This window comes from Oncorhynchus tshawytscha, unplaced genomic scaffold (genome assembly GCF_018296145.1).
Source record: "Oncorhynchus tshawytscha isolate Ot180627B unplaced genomic scaffold, Otsh_v2.0 Un_contig_13980_pilon_pilon, whole genome shotgun sequence".
Lineage (NCBI taxonomy): Eukaryota > Metazoa > Chordata > Actinopteri > Salmoniformes > Salmonidae > Oncorhynchus > Oncorhynchus tshawytscha.
Genome location: NW_024608865.1, coordinates 33,597 through 60,443, shown reverse-complemented (window position 1 = coordinate 60,443; position 26,847 = coordinate 33,597). Strand labels below are relative to the sequence as shown.

At 41.5% G+C, this 26,847-nt stretch overlaps 1 protein-coding gene and 1 long non-coding RNA gene across 2 annotated transcripts; one reads left to right on the top strand and one right to left on the bottom strand.

Annotated features, from left to right (window-relative positions):
• The first annotated feature begins 967 nt into the window (after positions 1-967).
• irak3 (interleukin-1 receptor-associated kinase 3) lies at positions 968-26,847 on the top strand. The gene is given in 14 exon segments (XM_042313774.1): positions 968-1,240; positions 4,778-4,960; positions 5,267-5,343; positions 6,413-6,482; positions 8,819-8,970; positions 9,171-9,235; positions 10,032-10,183; positions 12,320-12,398; positions 14,886-15,081; positions 15,315-15,377; positions 15,485-15,652; positions 18,890-19,175; positions 19,178-19,360; positions 25,567-26,847. Coding segments are annotated over 14 exon segments (1,920 nt in total). The 5' UTR covers positions 968-1,137; the 3' UTR covers positions 25,710-26,847.
• On the bottom strand, positions 13,623-14,037 carry LOC121843906. Its single transcript, XR_006081796.1, has 3 exons — positions 13,901-14,037; positions 13,833-13,868; positions 13,623-13,693 (listed from the first exon to the last, which is right to left on the bottom strand). It is a non-coding gene; the product is annotated as an uncharacterized LOC121843906 (long non-coding RNA).

The window sequence follows — 26,847 nt, the reverse complement described above, 5'->3', positions numbered from 1 at the left end:
TTTTGTGTCCAAGTGTCAATGTGTCAGTTTTCACAGTGGTTTCAGAGTGTCACTGAGAGTCTTGTCACTGAGAGCTATGTCACTGAGAGTCTTCATGTTCTCTGAGTGTCACTGAGAGTTGTGTTCTCTGAGTGTCACTGAGAGTTGTGTTCTCTGAGTGTCACTGAGAGTTGTGTTCTCTGAGTGTCACTGAGAGTTGTGTTCTCTGAGTGTCACTGAGAGTTGTGTTCTCTGAGTGTCACTGAGAGTTGTGTTCTCTGAGTGTCACTGAGAGTTGTGTTCTCTGAGTGTCACTGAGAGTTGTGTTGTCTGAGTGTCACTGAGAGTTGTGTTCTCTGAGTGTCACTGAGAGTTGTGTTCTCTGAGTGTCACTGAGAGTTGTGTTCTCTGAGTGTCACTGAGAGTTGTGTTGTCTGAGTGTCACTGAGAGTTGTGTTGTCTGAGTGTCACTGAGAGTTGTGTTCTCTGAGTGTCACTGAGAGTTGTGTTGTCTGAGTGTCACTGAGAGTTGTGTTCTCTGAGTGTCACTGAGAGTTGTGTTCTCTGAGTGTCACTGAGAGTTGTGTTCTCTGAGTGTCACTGAGTAGACAACACTGGTTGCTGGTTGAAGGAGGATTGGAAAATGTCTGTAAAAAAATACCAGCATTTAATATGTACAATAGGTTGACTGGGGAGGTGATTTCCCCACAGTCAAAGTCCCACAATAACAGCTACAACACTGATATTGGTGTAAACTCTTCATAGTTGTGTTCTGTGGGTGTCCCGGAGTAGACTGATACCCCATTTAATTTATTCACAATACATAGCTAAGGCTGTACAGTGAAAAATATGAGTATGCCCCAATGCAATTCTGAGGTCTAATACATCTAACAGTGCTATTTCAACTGATTTTCTAATTAATTCATTATTTATTATTTTTATTTATATAACAACATTCCAACCTTGTTTAGCATTTATCTAGTCAAAATATGTCATGATTCAACTATTTGTAACCATTTGAATCGCGTTCAATAACGAACTTTTATTTTGAAAGTGAAACCTCAAATTCAACTATTGTGGCTGATCTTTATTGTGGCTAGCTTCACATAGGTTAGATTCTTTTGACGATAATAAGGTTCCAGCTCAGTCGCAGTTGAGATGGACTCGTCTATGTACCTGTATGATGTTCCCCCAGTTTTGATGGAGAAGTTTTGTAAGATAATCGACAGCGGTGATGACAGCCTCGGATGGCGAGGGCTCGGTGAGTAATGTGAACAAAGTATGACTTTCTGTGCGCGGTTTAAACGGAATCATTACGGGTTTACCTAAACGGAAGTGTTGTGTACACTGTGGTACAGGTTGTGTAGATTACATGTTAACGATCTCATCTGTGATAAATAAACATTTCGTTTTTCCCCACCGCACTATGTAACGCTGTTAGTGTATAGCACATAGTATAATGTCACTATAACATCGGCAGACGGGGTCAGAAATGTACAGTAAGCGCTGGTATGTTAGCAACTCACATCATCACTGCTTCATAACCCCTCTTCGAGGGCATTTGCCTCTTGCTTGCTCTCCCCTAACAAAAATGTACCATGGTACTACTGTGGTACTTTCATTAATACCATGGTACTACTATGATACTACTATGCTACTTTCATTAATACCATGGTACTACTATGGTACTTTTATTAATACCATGATACTACTGTGGTACTTTCATTAATACCATGGTACTACTATGGTACTTTTATTAATACCATGATACTACTGTGGTACTTTCATTAATACCATGGTACTACTATGGTACTTTTATTAATACCATGATACTACAATGCTACTTTCATTAATACCATGGTACTACTGTGGTACTATGTCATGGGTAAAAATGAGTGAGTGAGGGAGTGAGTGAGTGAGTGGGTGAGTGAGTGAGTGAGGAGTGAGTGAGTGAGTGAGTGAGTGAGTGAGGGGGTGAGTGAGGGGGTGAGTGAGTGAGGGGGTGAGTGAACAAATCATGAGAAAACAAATCATGAGAAAACAAATGAGGGGGTGATTGAGTGAGTGAGTGAGTGGGGGGTTTATTTAATTCAATATAAAACCATCTGTGTGAGTGAGTGGGGTGAAAGATGGGACTGAGTTTCTGAGGATGTGAGATGAGGGGTGTGCATTGGGAGTGAGTGAGTGAGTGAGTGGGTGAGTGAGTGAGGCAAATTGAGGGGGTGAGACGGGACTTTCCAGCCTCCAAGGACGGTGGATGAGTGCAATGGAATGAGTGAGTGACCGGGGTGAGTGAGTCACTGGAGTGAGTGGAATGAGTGAGTGGAGTCCCTAGTCACTAGGGTTAAATGGAATGAGTGAGGGGGTGAGTGAGTGAGTGAGGGGTGAAATGGAATGAGGGGGTGAGTCCCTAGTCACTGAGGGTTAAATGGAATCAGTGAGGGGGTGAGGAGTCCCTGAGTGAGTGAGTGAGTGATTGAGAAAACAAATCATGAGAAAACAAATAATTACAGTTTTTAATTTAATTCAATAATAAACCATCTGTGTTTGTCCCTAGTCACTGGGACAGTTAAATGGAATGGACAGATTTCAGCGGTGTGCAGTCCCTAGTTTGTCAGAAAGATGGGACAGTTAAATGGAATCCACAGGACTTTCCAGCCTCACTGCAGTTAAATGGAATCCGACACCGGACTCCCTAGTCACTACAGTTAAATGGAATCCGACACCGGAGTCCCTAGTCACTACAGTTAAATGGAATCCGACACCGGAGTCCCTAGTCACTACAGTTAAATGGAATCCGACACCGGAGTCCCTAGTCACTACAGTTAAATGGAATCCGACACCGGACTCCCTAGTCACTACAGTTAAATGGAATCCGACACCGGACTCCCTAGTCACTACAGTTAAATGGAATCCGACACCGGACTCCCTAGTCACTACAGTTAAATGGAATCCGACACCGGACTCCCTAGTCACTACAGTTAAATGGAATCCGACACCGGACTCCCTAGTCACTACAGTTAAATGGAATCCGACACCGGAGTCCCTAGTCACTACAGTTAAATGGAATCCGACACCGGACTCCCTAGTCACTACAGTTAAATGGAATCCGACACCGGACTCCCTAGTCACTAAAGTTAAATGGAATCCGACACCGGACTCCCTAGTCACTACAGTTAAATGGAATCCGACACCGGACTCCCTAGTCACTACAGTTAAATGGAATCCGACACCGGACTCCCTAGTCACTACAGTTAAATGGAATCCGACACCGGACTCCCTAGTCACTACAGTTAAATGGAATCCGACACCGACTCCCTAGTCACTACAGTTAAATGGAATCCGACACCAGACTCCCTAGTCACTACAGTTAAATGGAATCCGACACCGGAGTCCCTAGTCACTACAGTTAAATGGAATCCGATACCGGACTCCCTAGTCACTACAGTTAAATGGAATCCGACACCGGAGTCCCTAGTCACTACAGTTAAATGGAATCCGACACCGGAGTCCCTAGTCACTACAGTTAAATGGAATCCGACACCGGACTCCCTAGTCACTACAGTTAAATGGAATCCGACACCGGAGTCCCTAGTCACTACAGTTAAATGGAATCCGACAGAGACCGGACTCCCTAGTCACTACAGTTAAATGGAATCCGACACCGGAGTCCCTAGTCACTACAGTTAAATGGAATCCGACACCGGACTCCCTAGTCACTACAGTTAAATGGAATCCGACACCGGAGCTCCCTAGTCACTACAGTTAAATGGAATCCGACACCGGACTCCCTAGTCACTACAGTTAAATGGAATCCGATAACCGGACTCCCTAGTCACTACAGTTAAATGGAATCCGACACCGGACTCCCTAGTCACTACAGTTAAATGGAATCTGACACCGGACTCCCTAGTCACTACAGTTAAATGTGATCTATTATGTTGACGAGTCAAGCGGCCCGCTTTAACAATGGAAATACATACAGGTGTATCATCAAAGATGGAAGGCAGGCGTGTAACATGAGATAAGGTAGGACCCCTCTAGCCAATGAGGTGCCAGATACACGGCTCTTCCTCTCTGCTACAGATCAGAATCCCTCGTTGCCTTGCCGGGCTGAAGAGACTATTGTATACAATATACAGCCAACCTATGAGGCCTAACCGGTAACAGTAGGATACAGGATCTGTGTCAGTGTGCGTGAGTCTTCCTGGTCTCACTCTTTGATAAGTGACTGACAGAGAGGCTCTCACTGATAAGTGACTGGCAGAGAGCAGGTCTCACTGATAAGTGACTGGCAGAGAGCAGGTCTCACTGATAAGTGACTGGCAGAGAGCAGGTCTCACTGATAAGTGACTGACAGAGTGACTGACAGAGAGCAGGTCTCACTGATAAGTGACTGACAGAGAGCGGGTCTCACTCTCTTTGATAATCTGCGTTTGACTTTGAATGTGAATTTGCTCCACCTCAGCTCAGCCAATCATAAAACTGGCCTGACCCGTCTGGTTAGGGGAGCCGACCATTGCTCACTGGTCAGCCAAATGCTCAGCATAGATTATTATAACAACAGAGAAATTGAGCAAAAGTCATATAAAATCACCAGCCGTGTCATTTTTTAAATACATTTTTTATATATATATATATTTTGGGATCAATTTCGACCAGCCCACCCTGTTAAAAGATGGTCCGGCCCTTCTGGCATTTGCCAGAATTGCCAGACGGCCAATACGCCCACGCACTATAAGAATGTGTTTCCTGTTGTTAACACGCTTATTTCTCTCCTTTATCTGTCCCCCTTCAGCGGCGCGTATCGTGCCAAGTTGGACGGAGGTGCGACGCGCCGAGAGGCTGGAGGCAATAGGCAAGAGCCCCACGCGAGAACTCATCTGGTCGTGGGCGCAACAGAACAAAACTGTTGGGGACCTTGTGAAGGTGTTGGAGGATATGGGTCACTACAGAGCTCTACAGCTCTTTATTCCTCAAGGTAAGGCGACCTATTAATAGACCTATACCACACTGCAGTTTGTGTCAGTTTCGTATAGTATTCCACACGTTACGACTTCCACAACTGTAGCTTGTTTTTCACTGAAGCAAATACCCTTTGGTTTCACTTCTGTAATGTCATTGTTGGGTAAACTTCCTCTGTTCGTGTGCAAGCACTCAACACTGTCAACACAACATTTAGCAATCAGACAGACTGAACATTTTCAGTGTCCTGCCACACTGATGGTTGATAATGTAGGTCGATGTTATTAGTGGTCAATAAAACAGTGAAATGTTGTCCTTTCAGAAACACAGCATTCCTTCCCCAACAGTGGACCATCAAAGAGCAGCAGGGATAACCCCTCCCCTCCTCAGTTACCCACGGTAGGCTACTAGTTATGTCCTGATGTATGTATTAATCAAACCCCTCCCCTCCTCAGTTACCCACGGTAGGCTACTAGTTATGTCCTGATGTATGTATTAATCAAACCCCTCCCCTCCTCAGTTACCCACGGTAGGCTACTAGTTATGTCCTGATGTATGTATTAATCAAACCCCTCCCCTCCTCAGTTACCCACGGTAGGCTACTAGTTATGTCCTGATGTATATATTAATCAAACCCCTCCCCTCCTCAGTTACCCACGGTAGGCTACTAGTTATGTCCTGATGTATGTATTAATCAAACCCCTCCCCTCCTCAGTTACCCTCGGTAGGCTACTAGTTATGTCCTGATGTATGTATTAATCAAACCCCTCCCCTCCTCAGTTACCCACGGTAGGCTACTAGTTATGTCCTGATGTATCTATTAATCAAACCCCTCCCCTCCTCACCCGTGATAGGCTACTATTCATGATCAACTTATAATGTTATGATCCATAACAGTTATCACCCTGTAATAACTGTTGTCTATGTAGGCTAGTCCATATGTCACCCTGTAATAACTGTTGTCTATGTAGGCTAGTCCATGTGTCACCCTGTAATAACTGTTGTCTACGTAGGCTAGTCCATGTGTCACCCTGTAATAACTGTTGTCTATGTAGGCTTAATCAATGTGTCACCCTGTCCTCAGTTACCCAAGGCTTATGTCCATGTTGTCTAACTGTTGTAGGCTAGTCCATGTGTCGCCCTGTAATAACTGTTGTCTATGTAGGCTAGTCCATGTGTCGCCCTGTAATTCATCCTTAGTTACACTGTACTAACTGTTGTCTATGTAGGCTAGTCCATGAGTCGCCCTGTAATTCATCCTTAGTTACACTGTACTAACAGTTGTCTGATGTAGCCTAGTCCATGGGTCACCCTGTAATTCATCCTTAGTTACACTGTACTAACAGTTGTCTATGTAGCCTAGTCCATGGGTCACCCTGTAATTCATCCTTAGTTACACTGTACTAACCGCTGTCTGTTGTATGTTCCGTGTTGTGTGTGTCTTCGTCACCACGTCCAGTTTTCTCAGCCACCCCAACCTGCCAGCGAGTCGACCCAACCTGGTTGGAACCAGTCTCATGATCCTGTTTCAAGTGAAGGTACATAACTGAAAGGCTGCTGAGCCGACAATGTGAAAAAACTGCCCGTGTGCCCTTGAGCAAGGCACTTAACCCTATTTCGTTCCAGGGGCGCTGTACTACTGCCTTGTAAAACAATACATTAGACTGCACCTATCCGATGTATGTGACGATGTTATTATTCTTTTAATTTGACATTTTTTTTGTCTTGTGATTTTTCTGTCCACCTTTTAATATTCCTAATGAGATGAATACATTAGATTGCTGAGTCATTTCATTGTTTCAGTAGGAATTGTATTCATCGTGCTATGTTGGTACTACTATCACACGTTCTTATGTTGGGTCAGAAAAACATCACACCTCTGGTCCCTTGTTACAACAGACTGATGTGTTGAGATGGTCCTTAGAAACAACAGACTGATGTGTTGAGATGGTCCCTAGTTACAACAGACTGATGTGTTGAGATGGTCCCTAGTTACAACAGACTGATGTGTTGAGATGGTCCCTAGATACAACAGACTGATGTGTTGAGATGGTCCCTAGATTACAACAGACTGATGGGTTCAGATGGTCCATAGTTACAACAGACTGATGTGTTGAGATGGTCCCTAGATTCAACAGACTGATGTGTTGAGATGGTCCCTAGTTACAACAGACTGATGTGTTGAGATGGTCCCTTTACAACAGACTGATGTGTTGAGATGGTCCCTTTCAACAGACTGATGTGTTGAGATGGTCCCTAGTTACAACAGACTGAGATGAATACATTGAGATGGTCCCTAGATTTCAGACTGATGTGTTCAGATGGTCCCTAGTTCAACAGACTGATGTGTTGAGATGGTCCCTAGATTCAACAGACTGATGTTGTGGTTGACTGATGGTCCCTAGTTACAACAGACTGATGTGTTGAGATGGTCCCTAGATACAACAGACTGATGTGTTCAGATGGTCCCTAGTTACAACAGACGGATGGGTTCAGATGGTCCATAGTTACAACAGACTGATGTGTTGAGATGGTCCCTAACAACAGACTGATGTGTTGAGATGGTCCCTAGTTACAACAGACGGATGGGTTCAGATGGTCCATAGTTACAACAGACTGATGTGTTGAGATGGTCCCTAGATACAACAGACTGATGTGTTCAGATGGTCCCTAGTTACAACAGACTGATGTGTTGAGATGGTCCCTAGTTACAACAGACTGATGTGTTGAGATGGTCCCTAGTTACAACAGACCCATAAATAATATTGAGGGCATTATGTCAAACATCCTATGAGAGTAAGCTTCTGAGAAGTATCCAATTCCCTATTTCCCTTCTCTTTTTATTTTGTGGTTTCATTGACGACCGGTTTCATAGGGTACAACCCAAATGGGCACCCTATTCCCTAAATAGTGCCCATGGGTCAAAAGTAGTCCACTACGTAGGGAATGTGGTGCTGTTTGGGACGTAGCCATACGACTCATTGTGTGTAAAAGTACTAGCGAGAATGCTGAGGTTTTTCCTCGTTACTCTGCGTATGTTCTAAGTATTCTCACCTTGTAGAAACCACAGGCGTAGTGTTTTCACTCTGTTGCTAGATAGAAACCACAGGCTTAGTGTTTTCACTCTGTTGCTAGGTAGAAACCACAGGCTTAGTGTTTTCACTCTGTTGCTAGGTAGAAACCACAGGCTTAGTGTTTTCACTCTGTTGCTAGGTAGAAACCACAGGCTTAGTGTTTTCACTCTGTTGCTAGTCTGTTACTGCTTCCACAGGCTTATTCTCACTCTGTTGAGAAAACCACAGGCTTAGTGTTTTCACTCTGTTGCTAGGTAGAAACCACAGGCTTAGTGTTTTCACTCTGTTGCTAGGTAGAAACCACAGGCTTAGTGTTTTCACTCTGTTGCTAGGTAGAAACCACAGGCTTAGTGTTTTCACTCTGTTGCTAGGTAGAAACCACAGGCGTAGTGTTTTCACTCTGTTGCTAGGTAGAAACCACAGGCGTAGTGTTTTCACTCTGTTGCTAGGTAGAAACCACAGGCTTAGTGTTTTCACTCTGTTGCTAGGTCGAAACCACAGGCGTAGTGTTTTCACTTTGTTGCTAGGTAGAAACCACAGGCTTAGTGTTTTCACTCTGTTGCTAGGTAGAAACCACAGGCTTAGTGTTTTCACTTTGTTGCTAGGTAGAAACCACAGGCTTAGTGTTTTCACTTTGTTGCTAGGTAGAAACCACAGGCGTAGTGTTTTCACTCTGTTGCTAGGTAGAAACCACAGGCTTAGTGTTTTCACTCTGTTGCTAGGTAGAAACCACAGGCTTAGTGTTTTCACTCTGTTGCTCTGTAGAAACCACAGGCTTAGTGTTTTCACTCTGTTGCTAGGTAGAAACCACAGGCTTGTGATCACCTACTCAGACGTCATAGAGGGAACTAGACATTTTCACCAGGACATGAAGATCTCTGAGGGCAGCTTCTCTGCTGTCTACAGAGTGATAAAGGGAAATGAAACCTTCGCTGTCAAGCTCTTCAAGCAGGTACTGACACACCTACTCCATACAGTGCTCCATTTATAAAAGTCATCTTTTCAAAATGACCCTGGCTTAATGGAGATGAAATATAATACAGGTCATTATTCAACTAGAGAGACATTTATTTGGTCATGTGCTTCAAAAGGACTGAGGACATACGCAACACAGTTCAAGTGTTTGTTGGTCTTCTTCGTTGGTCTGTACAGGTGCAGAAAGCCTCATGGAGGAAGTTGTGGGATCTATTCAGGAGAGAGATGGAAGTTCATCATCTGTATGTCTAACTACTCCATTAATCCTCCATTTTAGATGGTTTCTGTATGTCTAACTACTCCATTAATCCTCCATTTTAGATGGTTTCTGTTTCTGTATGTCTACCTACTCCATTAATCCTCTGTCTACCTACTCCATTAATCCTCCATTTTAGACTGTTTCTGTATGTCTACCTACTCCATTAATCCTCCATTTTAGATGGTTTCTGTATGTCTACCTACTCCATTAATCCTCCATTTTAGATGGTTTCTGTATGTCTACCTACTCCATTAATCCTCCATTTTAGATGGTTTCTGTATGTCTACCTACTCCATTAATCCTCCATTTTAGATGGTTTCTGTATGTCTACCTACTCCATTAATCCTCCATTTTAGATGGTTTCTGTATGTCTACCTACTCCATTAATCTTCCATTTTAGATGGTTTCTGTATGTCTACCTACTCCATTAATCCTCCATTTTAGATGGTTTCTGTATGTCTACCTACTCCATTAATCCTCCATTTTAGATGGTTTCTGTATGTCTACCTACTCCATTAATCCTCCATTTTTGATGGTTTCTGTATGTCTACCTACTCCATTAATCTTCCATTTTAGATGGTTTCTGTATGTCTACCTACTCCATTAATCCTCCATTTTAGATGGTTTCTGCGTAAATATTTACCTCTGAAATCCATTATGACATCAATAGTCTTCCATACACACATCTTCTCCTAATCTGTTGTCAATGACTTACCTGGTTAAATAAAGGTAAATCTCTGCCTGTTACTAATCATCAAATCTGCCTGTTTATCTTTCAGCTACCAGCATCCTAACATCTTAGAGCTGTTGGGTTGTTACTCTGATGGGGATCGTTACTGGCTGGTATACCCTTACCTTCCCAACGGATCACTGTTCCACAGACTGCATGACCAGGTGAGATATTCTATTCTATACCCCTTATCTTCCCAACGGATCTCTGTTCCACAGACTGCATGACCAGGTGAGATATTATATTCTATACCCCTTATCTTCCCAACACTGTTCCACAGACTGCATGACCAGGTGAGATATTATATTCTATACCCCTTATCTTCCCAATGGATCTCTGTTCCACAGACTGCATGACCAGGTGAGATATTCTATTCTATACCCCTTACCTTCCCAATGGATCACTGTTCCACAGACTGCATGACCAGGTGAGATATTATATTCTATACCCCTTATCTTCCCAACGGATCTCTGTTCCACAGACTGCATGACCAGGTGAGATATATTCTATACCCCTTATCTTCCCAACACTGTTCCACAGACTGCATGACCAGGTGAGATATTCTATTCTATACCCCTTACCTTCCCAATGGATCTCTGTTCTACAGACTGCATGACCAGGTGAGATATTCTATTCTATACCCCTTACCTTCCCAACACTGTTCCACAGACTGCATGACCAGGTGAGATATTCTATTCTATACCCCTTACCTTCCCAATGGATCTCTGTTCCACAGACTGCATGACCAGGTGAGATATTCTATTCTATACCCCTTACCTTCCCAACAGGTGAGATCCAGAACCTCTTCAGTTGAGACACTATGCACAAGCTCACACATTTTCTTCAGGTTGTGTTACCTATTCTAGTTGTAGGTTGTATTACCTATTCTAGTTGTAGGTTGTATTACCTATTCTAGTTGTAGGTTGTATTACCTATTCTAGTTGTATTACCTATTCTAGTTGTAGGTTGTATTATCTATTCTAGTTGTATGTTGTGTTACCTATTCTAGTTGTAGGTTGTATTACCTATTCTAGTTGTGTTACCTATTCTAGTTGTAGGTTGTAATACCTATTCTAGTTGTGTTACCTATTCTAGTTGTAGGTTGTATTACCTATTCTAGTTGTGTTACCTATTCTAGTTGTAGGTTGTGTTACCTATTCTAGTTGTAGGTTGTATTACCTATTCTAGTTGTAGGTTGTATTACCTATTCTAGTTGTCTTACCTATTCTAGTTGTATTACCTATTCTAGTTGTAGGTTGTATTACCTATTCTAGTTGTATTACCTATTCTAGTTGTAGGTTGTATTACCTATTCTAGTCTAGTTGTAGGTTGTATTACCTATTCTAGTTGTAGGTTGTATTACCTATTCTAGTTGTAGGTTGTGTTACCTATTCTAGTCTAGTTGTAGGTTGTATTACCTATTCTAGTTGTAGGTTGTGTTACCTATTCTAGTTGTAGGTTGTATTACCTATTCTAGTTGTAGGTTGTATTACCTATTCTAGTTGTAGGTTGTATTACCTATTCTAGTTGTATTACCTATTCTAGTTGTAGGTTGTATTACCTATTCTAGTTGTATTACCTATTCTAGTTGTAGGTTGTGTTACCTATTCTAGTTGTAGGTTGTATTACCTATTCTAGTTGTATTACCTATTCTAGTTGTATTACCTATTCTAGTTGTAGGTTGTATTACCTATTCTAGTTGTAGGTTGTATTACCTATTCTAGTTGTATTACCTATTCTAGTTGTAGGTTGTATTACCTATTCTAGTTGTAGGTTGTATTACCTATTCTAGTTGTAGGTTGTATTCTATTCTAGTTGTATGTTGTGTTACCTATTCTAGTTGTAGGTTGTATTACCTATTCTAGTTGTAGGTCGTGTTACTGTAAAGGCAAATGTCCGTCCTCTGATGGACAATAAGCTTCCATTCAATTCTACTAAACTACTATTCTATTCTATTTCAATGCCGAACATATCAGCGTATCTGTCTCTGTGGTGGACAGACTGTATGGTAGTAGGTATATTGGTGTTTAAATGGTAACATGTCAGCGTGTCTCTGTGGTGGACAGACTGTATGGTAGTAGGTATATTGGTGTTTAAATGGTAACATGTCAGCGTATCTGTGGTGGACAGACTGTATGGTAGTAGGTGTATTGGTGTTTAAATGGTAACATGTCAGCGTGTCTCTGTGGTGGACAGACTGTATGGTAGTAGGTGTATTGGTGTTTAAATGGTAACATGTCAGCGTATCTGTCTCTGTGGTGGACAGACTGTATGGTAGTAGGTATATTGGTGTTTAAATGGTAACATGTTTCCCTTCCTGCAGCGTGTCTGTCTCTGGCAGGAGCGTGGTCATCAAGGGACAGGCTGTACATCACCTGGCTCAGCCCTGCACTGTGGTCTGTGGGAACATCACAAGGTACCGGCTCAAACCCCTAGTCTATAACATCACAAGGTACCGGCTCAAACCTTTCTATAACATCACAAGGTGGTCAAATGTTTAACCACAAGGTACCTGCAAACCTCTAGTCTATAACATCACAAGGTACCGGCTCAAACCTCTAGTCTATAACATCACAAGGTACCTCAAACCTCTAGTCTATAACATCACAAGCAGGAGCCGGCTCAAACCCCTGTCTATAACATCACAAGGTACCGGCAAACCCCTCTATAACATCACAAGGTACCGGTCTATAACGGCTAAACCCCTAGTCTGTACATCACAAACCTCTAGTCTATAACATCACAAGGTACCGGCTCAGCCCTAGCTATAACATCACAAGGTACCGTCAAACCTCTAGTCTATAACATCACAAGGTACCGGTAAACCGGTCTCAAACCCAAACCTAGTCTATAACATCACAAGGTACCGGCTCAAACCTCTAGTCTATAACATCACAAGGTACCGGCTCAAACCCCTAGTCTATAACATCACAAGGTACCGGTCTCAAACCCTAGTCTATAACATCACAAGGTACCGGCTCAAACCTCTAGTCTATAACATCACAAGGTACCGGCTCAAACCTCTAGTCTATAACATCACAAGGTACCGGCTCAAACCCCTAGTCTATAACATCACAAGGTACCGGCTCAAACCTCTAGTCTATAACATCACAAGGTACCGGCTCAAACCCCTAGTCTATAACATCACAAGGTACCGGCTCAAACCCCTAGTCTATAACATCACAAGGTACCGGCTCAAACCTCTAGTCTATAACATCACAAGGTACCGGCTCAAACCTCTAGTCTATAACATCACAAGGTACTCAAACCTCTAGTCTATAACATCACAAGGTACCGGCTCAAACCTCTAGTCTATAACATCACAAGGTACCGGCTCAAACCTATCTATAACATCACAAGGTACCGGCTCAAACCCCTAGTCTATAACATCACAAGGTACCGGCTCAAACCTCTAGTCTATAACATCACAAGGTACCAAACCTCTAGTCTCAAACCAGCTCAAACCTAGTCTATAACATCACAAGGTACCGACTCAAACCTCTAGTCTATAACATCAAAGGTACCTCAAACCTCTAGTCTATAACATCACAAGGTACCGGCTCAAACCTCTAGTCTATAACATCACAAGGTACCGGCTCAAACCTCTAGTCTATAACATCACAAGGTACCGGCTCAAACCTCTAGTCTATAACATCACAAGGTACCGGCTCAAACCCCTAGTCTATAACATCACAAGGTACCGGCTCAAACCTCTAGTCTATAACAAACCTCAAACCCCTAGTCTATAACATCACAAGGTACCGGCTCAAACCCTGAAACCTAGTCTATAACATCACAAGGTACCGGCTCAAACCTCTAGTCTATAACATCACAAGGTACCAGCTCAAACCCCTAGTCTATAACATCACAAGGTACCGGCTCAAACCTCTAGTCTATAACACAAGGTACCTCTCAAACCTCTAGTCTATAACATCACAAGGTACCGGCTCAAACCTCTAGTCTATAACATCACAAGGTACCGGCTCAAACCCCTAGTCTATAACATCACAAGGTACCGACTCAAACCTCTAGTCTATAACATCACAAGGTACCGGCTCAAACCTCTAGTCTAGTCACTCACCTCACCCCCTTTCACCCCCTAGGCTAGTGGTTAGTGGCAGGAGAGCCTTGTGGTTAGTGCATTGGACTAGTAACCGGAAGGTTGCAAGATCAAATCCTGAGCTGACAAGGTAAAAAAAAAATCTGTCGTTCTGCCTCTGAACAAGGCAGTTAACCCACTGTTCCTAGGCCGTCATTGTAAATAAGAATTTGTTCTTAACTGACTCCCTGTCACACCTGAGTTCCAAAGCGTATTCTCTCTGTGTAGTTCTAAGGAACCCTGTCACACCTGAGTTCCAAAGCGTATTCTCTCTGTGTAGTTCTAAAGAACCCTGTCACACCTGAGTTCCAAAGCGTATTCTCTCTGTGTAGTTCTAAAGAACCCTGTCACACCTGAGTTCCAAAGCGTATTCTCTCTGTGTAGTTCTAAAGAACCCTGTCAAAGAACCCAGAGTTCCAAAGCGTATTCTCTCTGTGTAGTTCTAAAGAACCCTGTCACACCAGAGTTCCAAAGCGTATTCTCTCTGTGTAGTTCTAAAGAACCCTGTCACACCTGAGTTCCAAAGCGTATTCTCTCTGTGTAGTTCTAAAGAACCCTGTCACACCAGAGTTCCAAAGCGTATTCTCTCTGTGTAGTTCTAAAGAACCCTGTCACACCTGAGTTCCAAAGCGTATTCTCTCTGTGTAGTTCTAAAGAACCCTGTCACACCTGAGTTCCAAAGCGTATTCTCTCTGTGTAGTTCTAAAGAACCCTGTCACACCTGAGTTCCAAAGCGTATTCTCTCTGTGTAGTTCTAAAGAACCCTGTCACACCTGAGTTCCAAAGCGTATTCTCTCTGTGTAGTTCTAACATACTGCTGGACGAGCGGCTGCAGCCCAAGCTGTCTGATTTTGGGACGGCCCGTCTCAGACCCCACTCCGTCAGTCAGAGCTGCACCGTTACCTTGGATACGACCTTCGGAACCCTGGGCTACCTGCCGGAGGAATACATACGAGACGGAAAGCTGTCTGTCAGTCTGGACGTGTTCAGCTTGGGAGTGGTGAGTTAGGGAGCGCGTGACAAAACAATACTCTTTCAACAGACGTGTTCAGTTTGGGAGTGGTGAGTTAGGGAGCGCGTGACAAAACAATACTCTTTCAACAGACGTGGTCTTTGTCAGCTACTTGCGACTAATACTAGATAAACTGATCTGAATGCCAGAACACAGCTGTTTGTGAATTGCTTGGATGTCTATGACCAGAACCTGTTAATAAGAAGCTATTTGTTCTTTAGGTTATAATGGAAATGATAACGGGACGGAAAGCTAGAGAGGAGACTCCTAAACACACCCTGCTGGTAAGACTAGAATTGCACATTGTATTGAAATGCTTGCTAAACACATGAAATAATGTTGTGTTGCTGGATACATGCGCTCTGGTTCATCCTCCCTCCCTCCCGTCCAGAGAAACGTCCTACGTGGAGAGGTAGAGGACACTGGCAGTGTAGACTCCTGTCTTCAGTATCTGGACCCGAGAGCTGGTCTTTGTCCCCACTCTATGTCCTTTACCTTGTTGCGTCTAGCCCTGGACTGCACCTCTACACGACCACGCAACAGACCCACCATGGAGAATGTGAGTCGACTCAATACAATTCAATGCAATCAGGTTTAATTTACTTCATTTCAATTCTACTTTACTGAGTTGGGTAAATGTGAGAATAGGGACATGAACCTGACTTTTAGAGTCAAGGTTCAGGGTAGGACTGTTTGTTTGATTTTCCACTGAATCAGACCTGAATCAGACCTGAATCAGACCTGAATCAGACCTGAATCAGACCTGAATCAGACCTGAATCAGACCTGAATCAGACCTGAATCAAACCTGAATCAGACCTGAATCAGACCTGAATCAGACCTGAATCAGACCTGAATCAAACCTGAATCAGACCTGAATCAGACCTGAATCAGACCTGAATCAGACCTGAATCAGACCTGAATCAGACCTGGGCAGAAAATAGTTGTATTTTGTAGTTTGTTTGAAAATGCCAACTTTTGAAATACTTGAGCTAGTCGAAGATAGTTTAGGTAGAGTTATAGACTAACTACCTATAGACTGTAACTACCTATAGACTGTAACTACCTATAGACTGTACCACCCTGCATACCACCCAGCATATCACCCGGCATACCACCCTGCATACCACCCAGCATATCACCCTGCATACCACCCAGCATACCACCCTGTATACCACCCAGCATACCACCCTGCATACCACCCAGCATACCACCCTGCATACCACCCTGCATACCACCCTGCATATCACCCTGCATACCACCGTGCATACCACCCAGCATATCACCCTGCATACCACCCAGCATATCACCCTGCATACCACCCTGCATACCACCCAGCATACCACCCAGCATACCACCCTGCATATCACCCTGCATACCACCGTGCATACCACCCAGCATATCACCCTGCATACCACCCAGCATACCACCCTGCATACCACCTAGCATACCACCCTGCATACCACCCTGCATACCACCCTACATCCCACTGCTGGCTTGCTTCTGGAGCTAAGCAGGGTTGGTCCTGGTCTGTCCCTGGATGGGAGACCAGATGCTGCTGGAAGTGGTGTTGGAGGGACAGTAGGGGGCACTCTTTCCTCTGGTCTAAAAATAAATATCCCAATCCCCCAGGACGGTAGTTGGGGACACTGCCCTGTGTAAGGTGCTGTCTTTCGGATGGGACGTTAAACAGGTGTCTGAGGTCATTAAAGATCCCATGGCACTTATCGTAAGAGTAGGGGTGTTAACCCCGGTGTCCTGGCTAAATTCACAATCTGGCCTTCATACCATCGTGGTCACCTAATCATCCCCAGCTAACAATTGGCTCATTCCTCCCCCTCCTCTCCCCTGTAACTATTCCCCAGGTTGTTGCTGTACATGAGAATGTGTTCTCAGTCAACCTACCGGGAAAAATTAATAAAATATCTATGCAATTACCAAATTATTATGTAACAAAATGCAAATACAAGGTAATTACAGTTGTTTTCCTGCGGCACAAGAACAGTTTAATGTTCAACGGTACTGAGAATGTTAACAGTAACAAAATATGGCTATTAAGTGTCGAAAGCCAACGAAATATCCCAAAACCGCCTTCTCAAATCAACCACAGCCAAGGTAGGTGGGAAAGTCATGTTAGTTTATATTCTGAGTAAAGTATCCCTTTAAAGATGGTGTAGTGTATGTTTCAAACAAGAACACTTCCTGTCAGACGGACAAAGAGGTTCGACGTTGTTTGCAAATGGATTTGAATTACTCTGCAGTATTTTTCAGGTATTATAAAATGAATTGCAGCTTTCAACCTTTTCAGTGGCCTGTTGAAAGAGTCATACAGTACAGATGTAGGATCTTAGTTTGAGCCAGTTTGCTACAGCAGGAAAATAATCCTATTATGTGGATTATCGTTTAATGGACATTTTTGTATTGTTGGACACATTTTTTCATGAGGGCAAATCAAATCTGAAATGTTAAAGTCAATATTACAAACTTTAGACGCCTTTTCAAATCTCAAATACACTACAAGTTTGCATTTTCTGCTGTGCAGGAAAATTCTCAGCAACAAAAGTGTGATCAAAGTAAGATCCTACATCTGTAGTTGAGCATCACAACTTATACTTATCTGTAAAAAATATATAGAATTGGTTTGACTTGATAATGTACACCTGGGGCAATGACATTCAGGAGATTGGACATTTACAGAATGTTCACGTAGAAATGTATTGTGTAGATGAAATATGACTGTCATATTGGAATAGGATAGGAGATTGGGCTCTATTCATTCTATTTCTATCCTCAACATACAGTTCTAGATACAGCCCTGTCATTAGTTGAAGACAGCCAATCCAACATGCAGTTCTAGATACAGCCCTGTCATTAGTTGAAGACAGCCAATCCAACATACAGTTCCTGATACAGCCCTGTCATTAGGTGAAGACAGCCAATCCAACATGCAGTTCTAGATACAGCCCTGTCATTAGGTGAAGACAGCCAATCCAACATGCAGTTCTAGATACAGCCCTGTCATTAGGTGAAGACAGCCAATCCAATAGTTTCTGAAATGTAGTCACTTCCTGAGATCTGTATTCAAATAGTTATTTTAAAGTAGTCATTTTTTGAGGATCTGTTTTCAAGTAGTTGTAGTCATCTCCAAAGTAACTCTTTGTTTCCTGAAAGCATCGTTAGAACTAGAGTTCTCTTAGGTCTGGACTGAATACTGTAGCTAGGTGAACACTGTAGCTAGGTGAATACTGTAGCTAGGTGAATACTGTAGCTAGGTGAATACTGTAGCTAGGTGAATACTGTAGCTAGGTGAATACTGTAGCTGGGTGAATACTGTAGCTAGGTGAATACCGTAGCTAGGTGAATACCGTAGCTAGGTGAATACTGTAGCTAGGTGAATACTGTAGCTAGGTGAATACTGTAGCTAGGTGAATACCGTAGCTAGGTGAATACTGTAGCTAGGTGAATACTGTAGCTAGGTGAATACTGTAGCTAGGTGAATACTGTAGCTAGGTGAATACCGTAGCTAGGTGAATGCCGTAGCTAGGTGAATACTGTAGCTAGGTGAATACTGTAGCTAGGTGAATACTGTAGCTAGGTGAATACTGTAGCTAGGTGAGGGGCTGACTAGACAAATGAGAACTGAAGTCATTTACAGCCTCTCGACATCTGTGGACTTAGTAAATATTGACTTTATGAGTTATACTCGATGACTGCTTTTATTTACAGGTAAATCATTGATAGCACATTGTCTTTTACAGTAATGAAATGGGTGATCTCCCCCAACCTACCTGTTCCAGGTGTTACAGGTATTGAGCCAGCTGCTTCCCCTGCCGTGCCCACCTGAAGACCAGCCCCACACGCTGACCGACGAGGCCCCAGCTCCCCCTGCCTCTCCTGCCCAGACGGGACAGGGCCCCAGCTCCAACCCCAGCCCCAGTGTGCCTGTGGAGGATGATGAGCTGCACAGTTACCCCGTTGAGAACCCACAGCCAGCTCCAGCTCAGGGAGGGCCCTGTGAGTGTAGCCAGTCAGAGGTCACCTATCTGGGCAGTGGGGAGCGGAGCAGACACCTGTCACTGGAGGGGCTGGGGAAAGAGCAGCGCTAGGGGCTGATGAGGCTGACCAGAGCCTACAGACCAATGGAGAGCCAGTGGATCTTTACGGTAGCTGGCCAGTCCAATGTAGCTGTTCAGCTGAGGTGAATGGACTGGGCTGTGAGGACTGTAGAGCCAATGGGTTTACTCCCTGCCCCTCAGACCTCCCTCAAGGCAAGTATTATGTTTGGGACCAGGAGTTATACCTCACCACCTTACCTAACCAGGTTTAAGCCCAAGGCCCTACCTATAGACTATAACTACCTATAGACTGTAACTACCTATAGACTGTAACTACCTATAGACTGTAAATCCCTATAGACTGTAACTACCTATAGACTAATTACCTATAGACTATAACTACATATAGACTATAAATCCCTATAGACTAACTACCTATAGACTAACTACCTATAGACTAACTACCTATAGACTATAACTACCTATAGACTATAACTACCTATTGACTGTAACTACCTATAGACTATAACTACCTATAGACTGTAACTACCTATAGACTGTAACTATAGACTGTAACTCCCTATAGACTGTAACTCCCTATAGACTGTACCTACCTATAGACTGTAACTACCTGCAGACTGTAACTACCTATAGACTAACTACCTATAGACTATAACTACCTATAGACTAACTATCTATAGACTGTAACTCCCTATAGACTGTAACTACCTATAGACTGTAACTACCTATAGACTAACTACCTATAGACTATAACTACCTACCTATAGACTAACTACCGATAGACTATAACTCCATATAGACTAACTACCTATAGACTATAACTACCTATAGACTATAACTCCCTATAGACTGTAACTACCTATAGACTAACTACCTATAGACTGTAACTACCTATAGACTGTAACTACCTATAGACTAACTACCTATAGACTGTAACTACCTATAGACTAACTACCTATAGACTGTAACTACTTGTAGACTATAACTACCTATAGACTGACTGTAACTACCTATAGACTGTAACTACCTATAGACTGTAACTACCTATAGACTGTAACTACTACCTATAGACAGTAACTACTACCTATAGACTGTAACTACCTATAGACTGTAACTACTACCTATAGACTGTAACTACCTATAGACTAACTACCTAACTACCTATAGACTATAACTACCTATAGACTGTAACTACTACCTATAGACTGTACTACTATAGACTGACTAACTACCTATAGACTGTAACTACCTATAGACTATAACTACCTATAGACTATAACTACCTATAGACTATAACTACCTATAGACTAACTACCTATAGACTGTAACTACCTATAGACTGTAACTACCTCTATACTAACTACCTATAGACTGTAACTACCTCTAGACTAACTACCTATAGACTGTAACTACCTCTAGACTAACTACCTATAGACTATAACTACTACCTCTAGACTAACTACCTATAGACTATAACTCCCTATAGACTAACTACCTATAGACTGTAACTACCTATAGACTAACTACCTATAGACTATAACTCCCTATAGACTAACTACCTATAGACTGTAACTACCTATAGACTGTAACTACCTCTATACTAACTACCTATAGACTGTAACTACCTCTAGACTAACTACCTATAGACTGTAACTACCTCTAGACTAACTACCTATAGACTGTAACTACCTCTAGACTAACTACCTATAGACTGTAACTCCCTATAGACTGTAACTACCTATAGACTGTAACTACCTATAGACTGTAACTACCTATAGACTGTAACTACCTATAGACTGACTAACTACCTATAGACTAACTACCTATAGACTGTAACTACCTATAGACTAACTACCTATAGACTGTAACTAACTACCTGTAGACTACTACCTATAGACTGTAACTACTAGACTAAACTACCTATAACTACTGACTGTAACTACCTATAGACTGTAACTACCTATAGACTGTAACTACCTATAGACTGTAACTACTACCTATAGACTGTAACTATAGACTACCTATAGACTAACTACCTATAGACTGTAACTACCCTATAGACTGTAACTACTAACCTATAGACTAACTACCTATAGACTAACTACCTATAGACTAACTACCTATAGACTATAACTACCTATAGACTGTAACTACTACCTATAGACTGTAACTACTATAGACTGTAACTACCTATAGACTGTAACTACCTATAGACTATAACTACCTATAGACTAACTACCTATAGACTAACTACCTATAGACTATAACTACCTATAGACTAACTACCTATAGACTGTAACTACCTCTAGACTAACTACCTATAGACTGTAACTACCTAGACTAACTACCTATAGACTGTACTACCTATAGACTGTAACTACCTCTAGACTAACTACCTATAGACTGTAACTACCTCTAGACTGTAACTACCTAACTACCTACCTATAGACTGTAACTACCTCTAGACTAACTACCTATAGACTATAACTCCCTATAGACTAACCCTATAGACTGTAACTACCTATAGACTGTAACTACCTATAGACTAACTACTACTACCTATAGACTGTAACTACCTATAGACTAACTACCTATAGACTAACTACCTCTAGACTAACTACCTATAGACTGTAACTACCTCTAACTACCTATAGACTGTAACTACCTCTAGACTAACTACCTATAGACTATAACTACCTCTAGACTAACTACCTATAGACTATAACTAACCCTATAGACTAACTACCTATAGACTGTAAGACTAACTACCTATAGACTGTAACTACCTATAGACTGAACTAACTACCCTATAGACTGTAACTAACTACTACCTATAGACTGTAACTACCTATAGACTGTAACTACCTCTAGACTAACTAACTAACTCCCTATAGACTATAGACTGTAACTACCTCTAGACTAACTACCTATAGACTGTAACTACCTATAGACTAACTACCTATAGACTGTAACTACCTATAGACTACCTATAGACTAACTACCTATAGACTGTAACTACCTATAGACTGTAACTACCTATAGACTGTAACTACCTATAGACTGTAACTACCTATAGACTGTAACTACCTATAGACTGTAACTACCTATAGACTAACTACCTATAGACTGTAACTACCTATAGACTAACTACCTATAGACTGTAACTTGACTGTAGACTATAACTACCTATATAGACTGACTGTAACTACCTATAGACTGTAACTACCTATAGACTGTAACTACCTATAGACTGTAACTACCTATAGACTGTAACTACTACCTATAGACTACCTAACTACTACCTATAGACTGTAACTACCTATAGACTGTAACTACTACCTATAGACTGTAACTACCTATAGACTAACTACCTATAGACTGTAACTACCTATAGACTGTAACTACCTATAGACTGTACTACCTATAGACTAACTACCTATAGACTGTAACTACCTATAGACTAACTAACTACCTATAGACTATAACTACCTATAGACTAACTACCTACTAACCTATAGACTGTAACTAAGACTAACTACCTATAGACTGTAACTACCTATAGACTGACTAACTACCTATAGACTATAACTACCTAACTACCCTATAGACTGTAACTACCTCTAACTACCTATAGACTAACTACCTATAGACTGTAACTACCTATAGACTGTAACTACCTCTAGACTAACTACCTATAGACTGTAACTACCTCTAGACTAACTACTACCTATAGACTAACTACCTATAGACTCTACCTATAGACTAACTACTACTATAGACTGACTAACTACCTATAGACTAACTACCTATAGACTATAACTCCCCTATAGACTAACTACCTATAGACTGTAACTACCTATAGACTGTAACTACCTCTAGACTAACTACCTATAGACTGTAACTACCTCTAGACTAACTACCTATAGACTGTAACTACCTATAGACTAACTACCTATAGACTGTAACTACCTCTAGACTAACTACCTATAGACTATAACTCCCTATAGACTAACTACCTATAGACTAACTACCTATAGACTAACTACCTATAGACTAACTACCTATAGACTAACTACCTATAGACTGTAACTACCTATAGACTAACTACCTATAGACTGTAACTACCTATAGACTAACTACCTATAGACTATACCTATAGACTAACTACCTATAGACTGTAACTACCTCTAGACTAACTACCTATAGACTGTAACTACCTCTAGACTAACTACCTAACTACCTATAGACTGTAACTACCTCTAACTACCTATAGACTGTAACTACCTATAGACTATAACTCCCTATAGACTAACTACCTATAGACTGTAACTACTACCTATAGACTAACTACCTATAGACTATAACTCCCTATAGACTAACTACCTATAGACTGTAACTACCTCTATACTAACTACCTATAGACTGTAACTACCTCTATACTAACTACCTATAGACTGTAACTACCTCTATACTAACTACCTATGGACTGTAACTACCTCTAGACTAACTACCTATAGACTGTAACTACCTCTAGACTAACTCCCTATAGACTGTAACTACCTATAGACTGTACCTACCTATAGACTGTAACTACCTATAGACTGTAACTACCTATAGACTGTAACTACCTCTATACTAACTACCTATAGACTGTAACTACCTCTAGACTAACTACCTATAGACTAACTACCTATAGACTAACTACCTATAGACTGTAACTCCCTATAGACTAACTACCTATAGACTGTAACTACCTATAGACTGTAACTACATATAGACTGTAACTACCTATAGACTATAACTACCTATAGACTATAACTCCCTATAGACTAACTACCTTATAACTACCTATAGACTAACTAGACTTATAGACTAACTACCTATAGACTGTAACTACCTCTAGACTATAGACTAACTACCTCTATAGACTAGAACTACCTATAGACCGTAACTACCTATAGACTAACTACCTATAGACTGTAACTACCTATAGACTGTAACTACCTATAGACTAACTACCTATAGACTAACTACCTATAGACTGTAACTACCTATAGACTGTAACTCCCTATAGACTAACTACCTATAGACTATAACTACCTATAGACTAACTACCTATAGACTGTAACTCCCTATAGACTAACTACCTATAGACTGTAACTACCTATAGACTGTAACTACATATAGACTGTAACTACCTATAGACTATAACTACCTATAGACTATAACTCCTATAGACTAACTACTTATAGACTAACTACCTATAGACTAGAACTACCTATAGACCGTAACTACCTATAGACTAACTACCTATAGACTGTAACTACCTATAGACTGTAACTACCTATAGACTAACTACCTATAGACTAACTACCTATAGACTGTAACTACCTATAGACTGTAACTCCCTATAGACTAACTACCTATAGACTATAACTACCTATAGACTATAACTACCTATAGACTATAACTCCCTATAGACTAACTACCTATAGACTGTAACTCCCTATAGACTAACTACCTATAGACTATAACTCCCTATAGACTAACTACCTATAGACTGTAACTACCTATAGACTAACTACCTATAGACTAACTACCTATAGACTGTAACTACCTGTAGACTGTAACTCCCTATAGACTAACTACCTATAGACTAACTACCTATAGACTAACTACCTATAGACTATAACTCCCTATAGACCAACTACCTATAGACTGTAACTACCTATAGACTAACTACCTATAGACTAACTACCTATAGACTATAACTCCCTATAGACTAACTACCTATAGATGAACTACCTATAGACTAACTACCTATAGACTAACTACCTGTAGACTGTAACTACCTATAGACTATAACTCCCTATAGACTATAACTACCTATAGACTGTAACTACCTATAGACTGTAACTACCTATAGACTGTAACTACCTATAGACTGTAACTCCCTATAGACTAACTACCTTTAGACTATAAGCACCTATAGACTGTAACTCCCTATAGACTAACTACCTATAGACTGTAACTCCCTATAGACTAACTACCTATAGACTATAACTACCTATAGACTGACTGTAACTACCTATAGACTGTAACTACCTATAGACTTTAACTCCCTATAAACTAACTACCTATAGACTAACTACTTATAGACTATAACTACCTATAGACTAACTACCTATAGACTAACTCCCTATAGACTGTAACAAGGACCTGGAGTTTATCCAGGTCTGGTCAAAGGATCAAGGAAAAACACTGTTTTACTGTTTTAGCTTTAGAACCTGGTTGTATAAAAATCAAGATTTCAGAGAAAATTTCTTCATTACACAGCAGCCAATGTTGAGTCAGAGTCACATACTGGTTTAATTCGAATTGTTCTGTCTATGTTACAGGTGACCTCAGCTTCTCTTCCCTCCGTATAGTGGACAACCCTGCCAAGCAGAGAATGATGAATAAGATTGATCTGTACAACAGAGGCCTCCTCAGAACAGAGACAAAGCTCCAACTCTCTGTCTCCATGACCACCCAGGAGTGACAAAGCTACAGAGGAACAACTCTCTGTCTCCATGACCACCCAGGAGTGACAAAGCTACAGAGGAACAACTCTCTGTCTCCATGACCACCCAGGAGTGACAAAGCTACAGAGGAACAACTCTCTGTCTCCATGACCACCCAGGAGTGACAAAGCTACAGAGGAACAACTCTCTGTCTCCATGACCACCCAGGAGTGACAAAGCTACAGAGGAACAACTCTCTGTCTCCATGACCACCCAGGAGTGACAAAGCTACAGAGGAACAACTCTCTGTCTCCATGACCACCCAGGAGTGACAAAGCTACAGAGGAACAACTCTCTGTCTCCATGACCACCCAGGAGTGACAAAGCTGATCTAGGATCTGCTTGCCCTCCCCGAATCCTAATCTTAACCATTAGAGGTTAAAAACACAAAACAGACCCCAGACCAGCATCTAGGGCAACTTCACTACTCTAAATGACACATGCATACAGTACATAGCCTGCTGTGAGAGAGGGTTAACTTATCCATATGTCTGACTTAGTCATTGCTGGCCCTGGTTAAATGACCTGGCTCTGGTTAAATGGCCTGGCCACTCAGCCACATGATACTGTAGATGGTTTCAAATCTCCCTTTCTCTAAATGACTGTATGGATCTGGGCTGGTTTCCCAAAAAGCATCGTAGCACTATGATAATCTTTCGTCCATTTAGTTTCAATGGAATTAAAGTTAGTGCTACGATGCTTTTAGGAAATCCAGCCCTGCTATGTGACGAGACGTGATGTTCATTTGGTTGAATGAAAGCAATCTATGTCCTTCGTTGTCAGTAAATTATGCTAAAAAATATATTCTTGTAGAAAGGTATTTATTATCTGCTGACAGATTCCATTTTATATTTCTTATTTATAAAATTAGGATATGATTTATACAGTACTTCTATAATAAAAACATTTTATAAAGTTCATTTAAAATGATGGGTTCATGCAAAAATGTTAGCGTGTAGAAACAGTGGGAAACTAAACCTTGTCCAAAGGCCGCTGACATGGTAAGGAAACCAATGTGTCATTTTGTCATTTGGGTCAACTATCCCTTTACTTATGTTTTGTAAGATGACTTTACATTTTTTCATGCCTTTTATTAATAAAATAAGATTGACAATG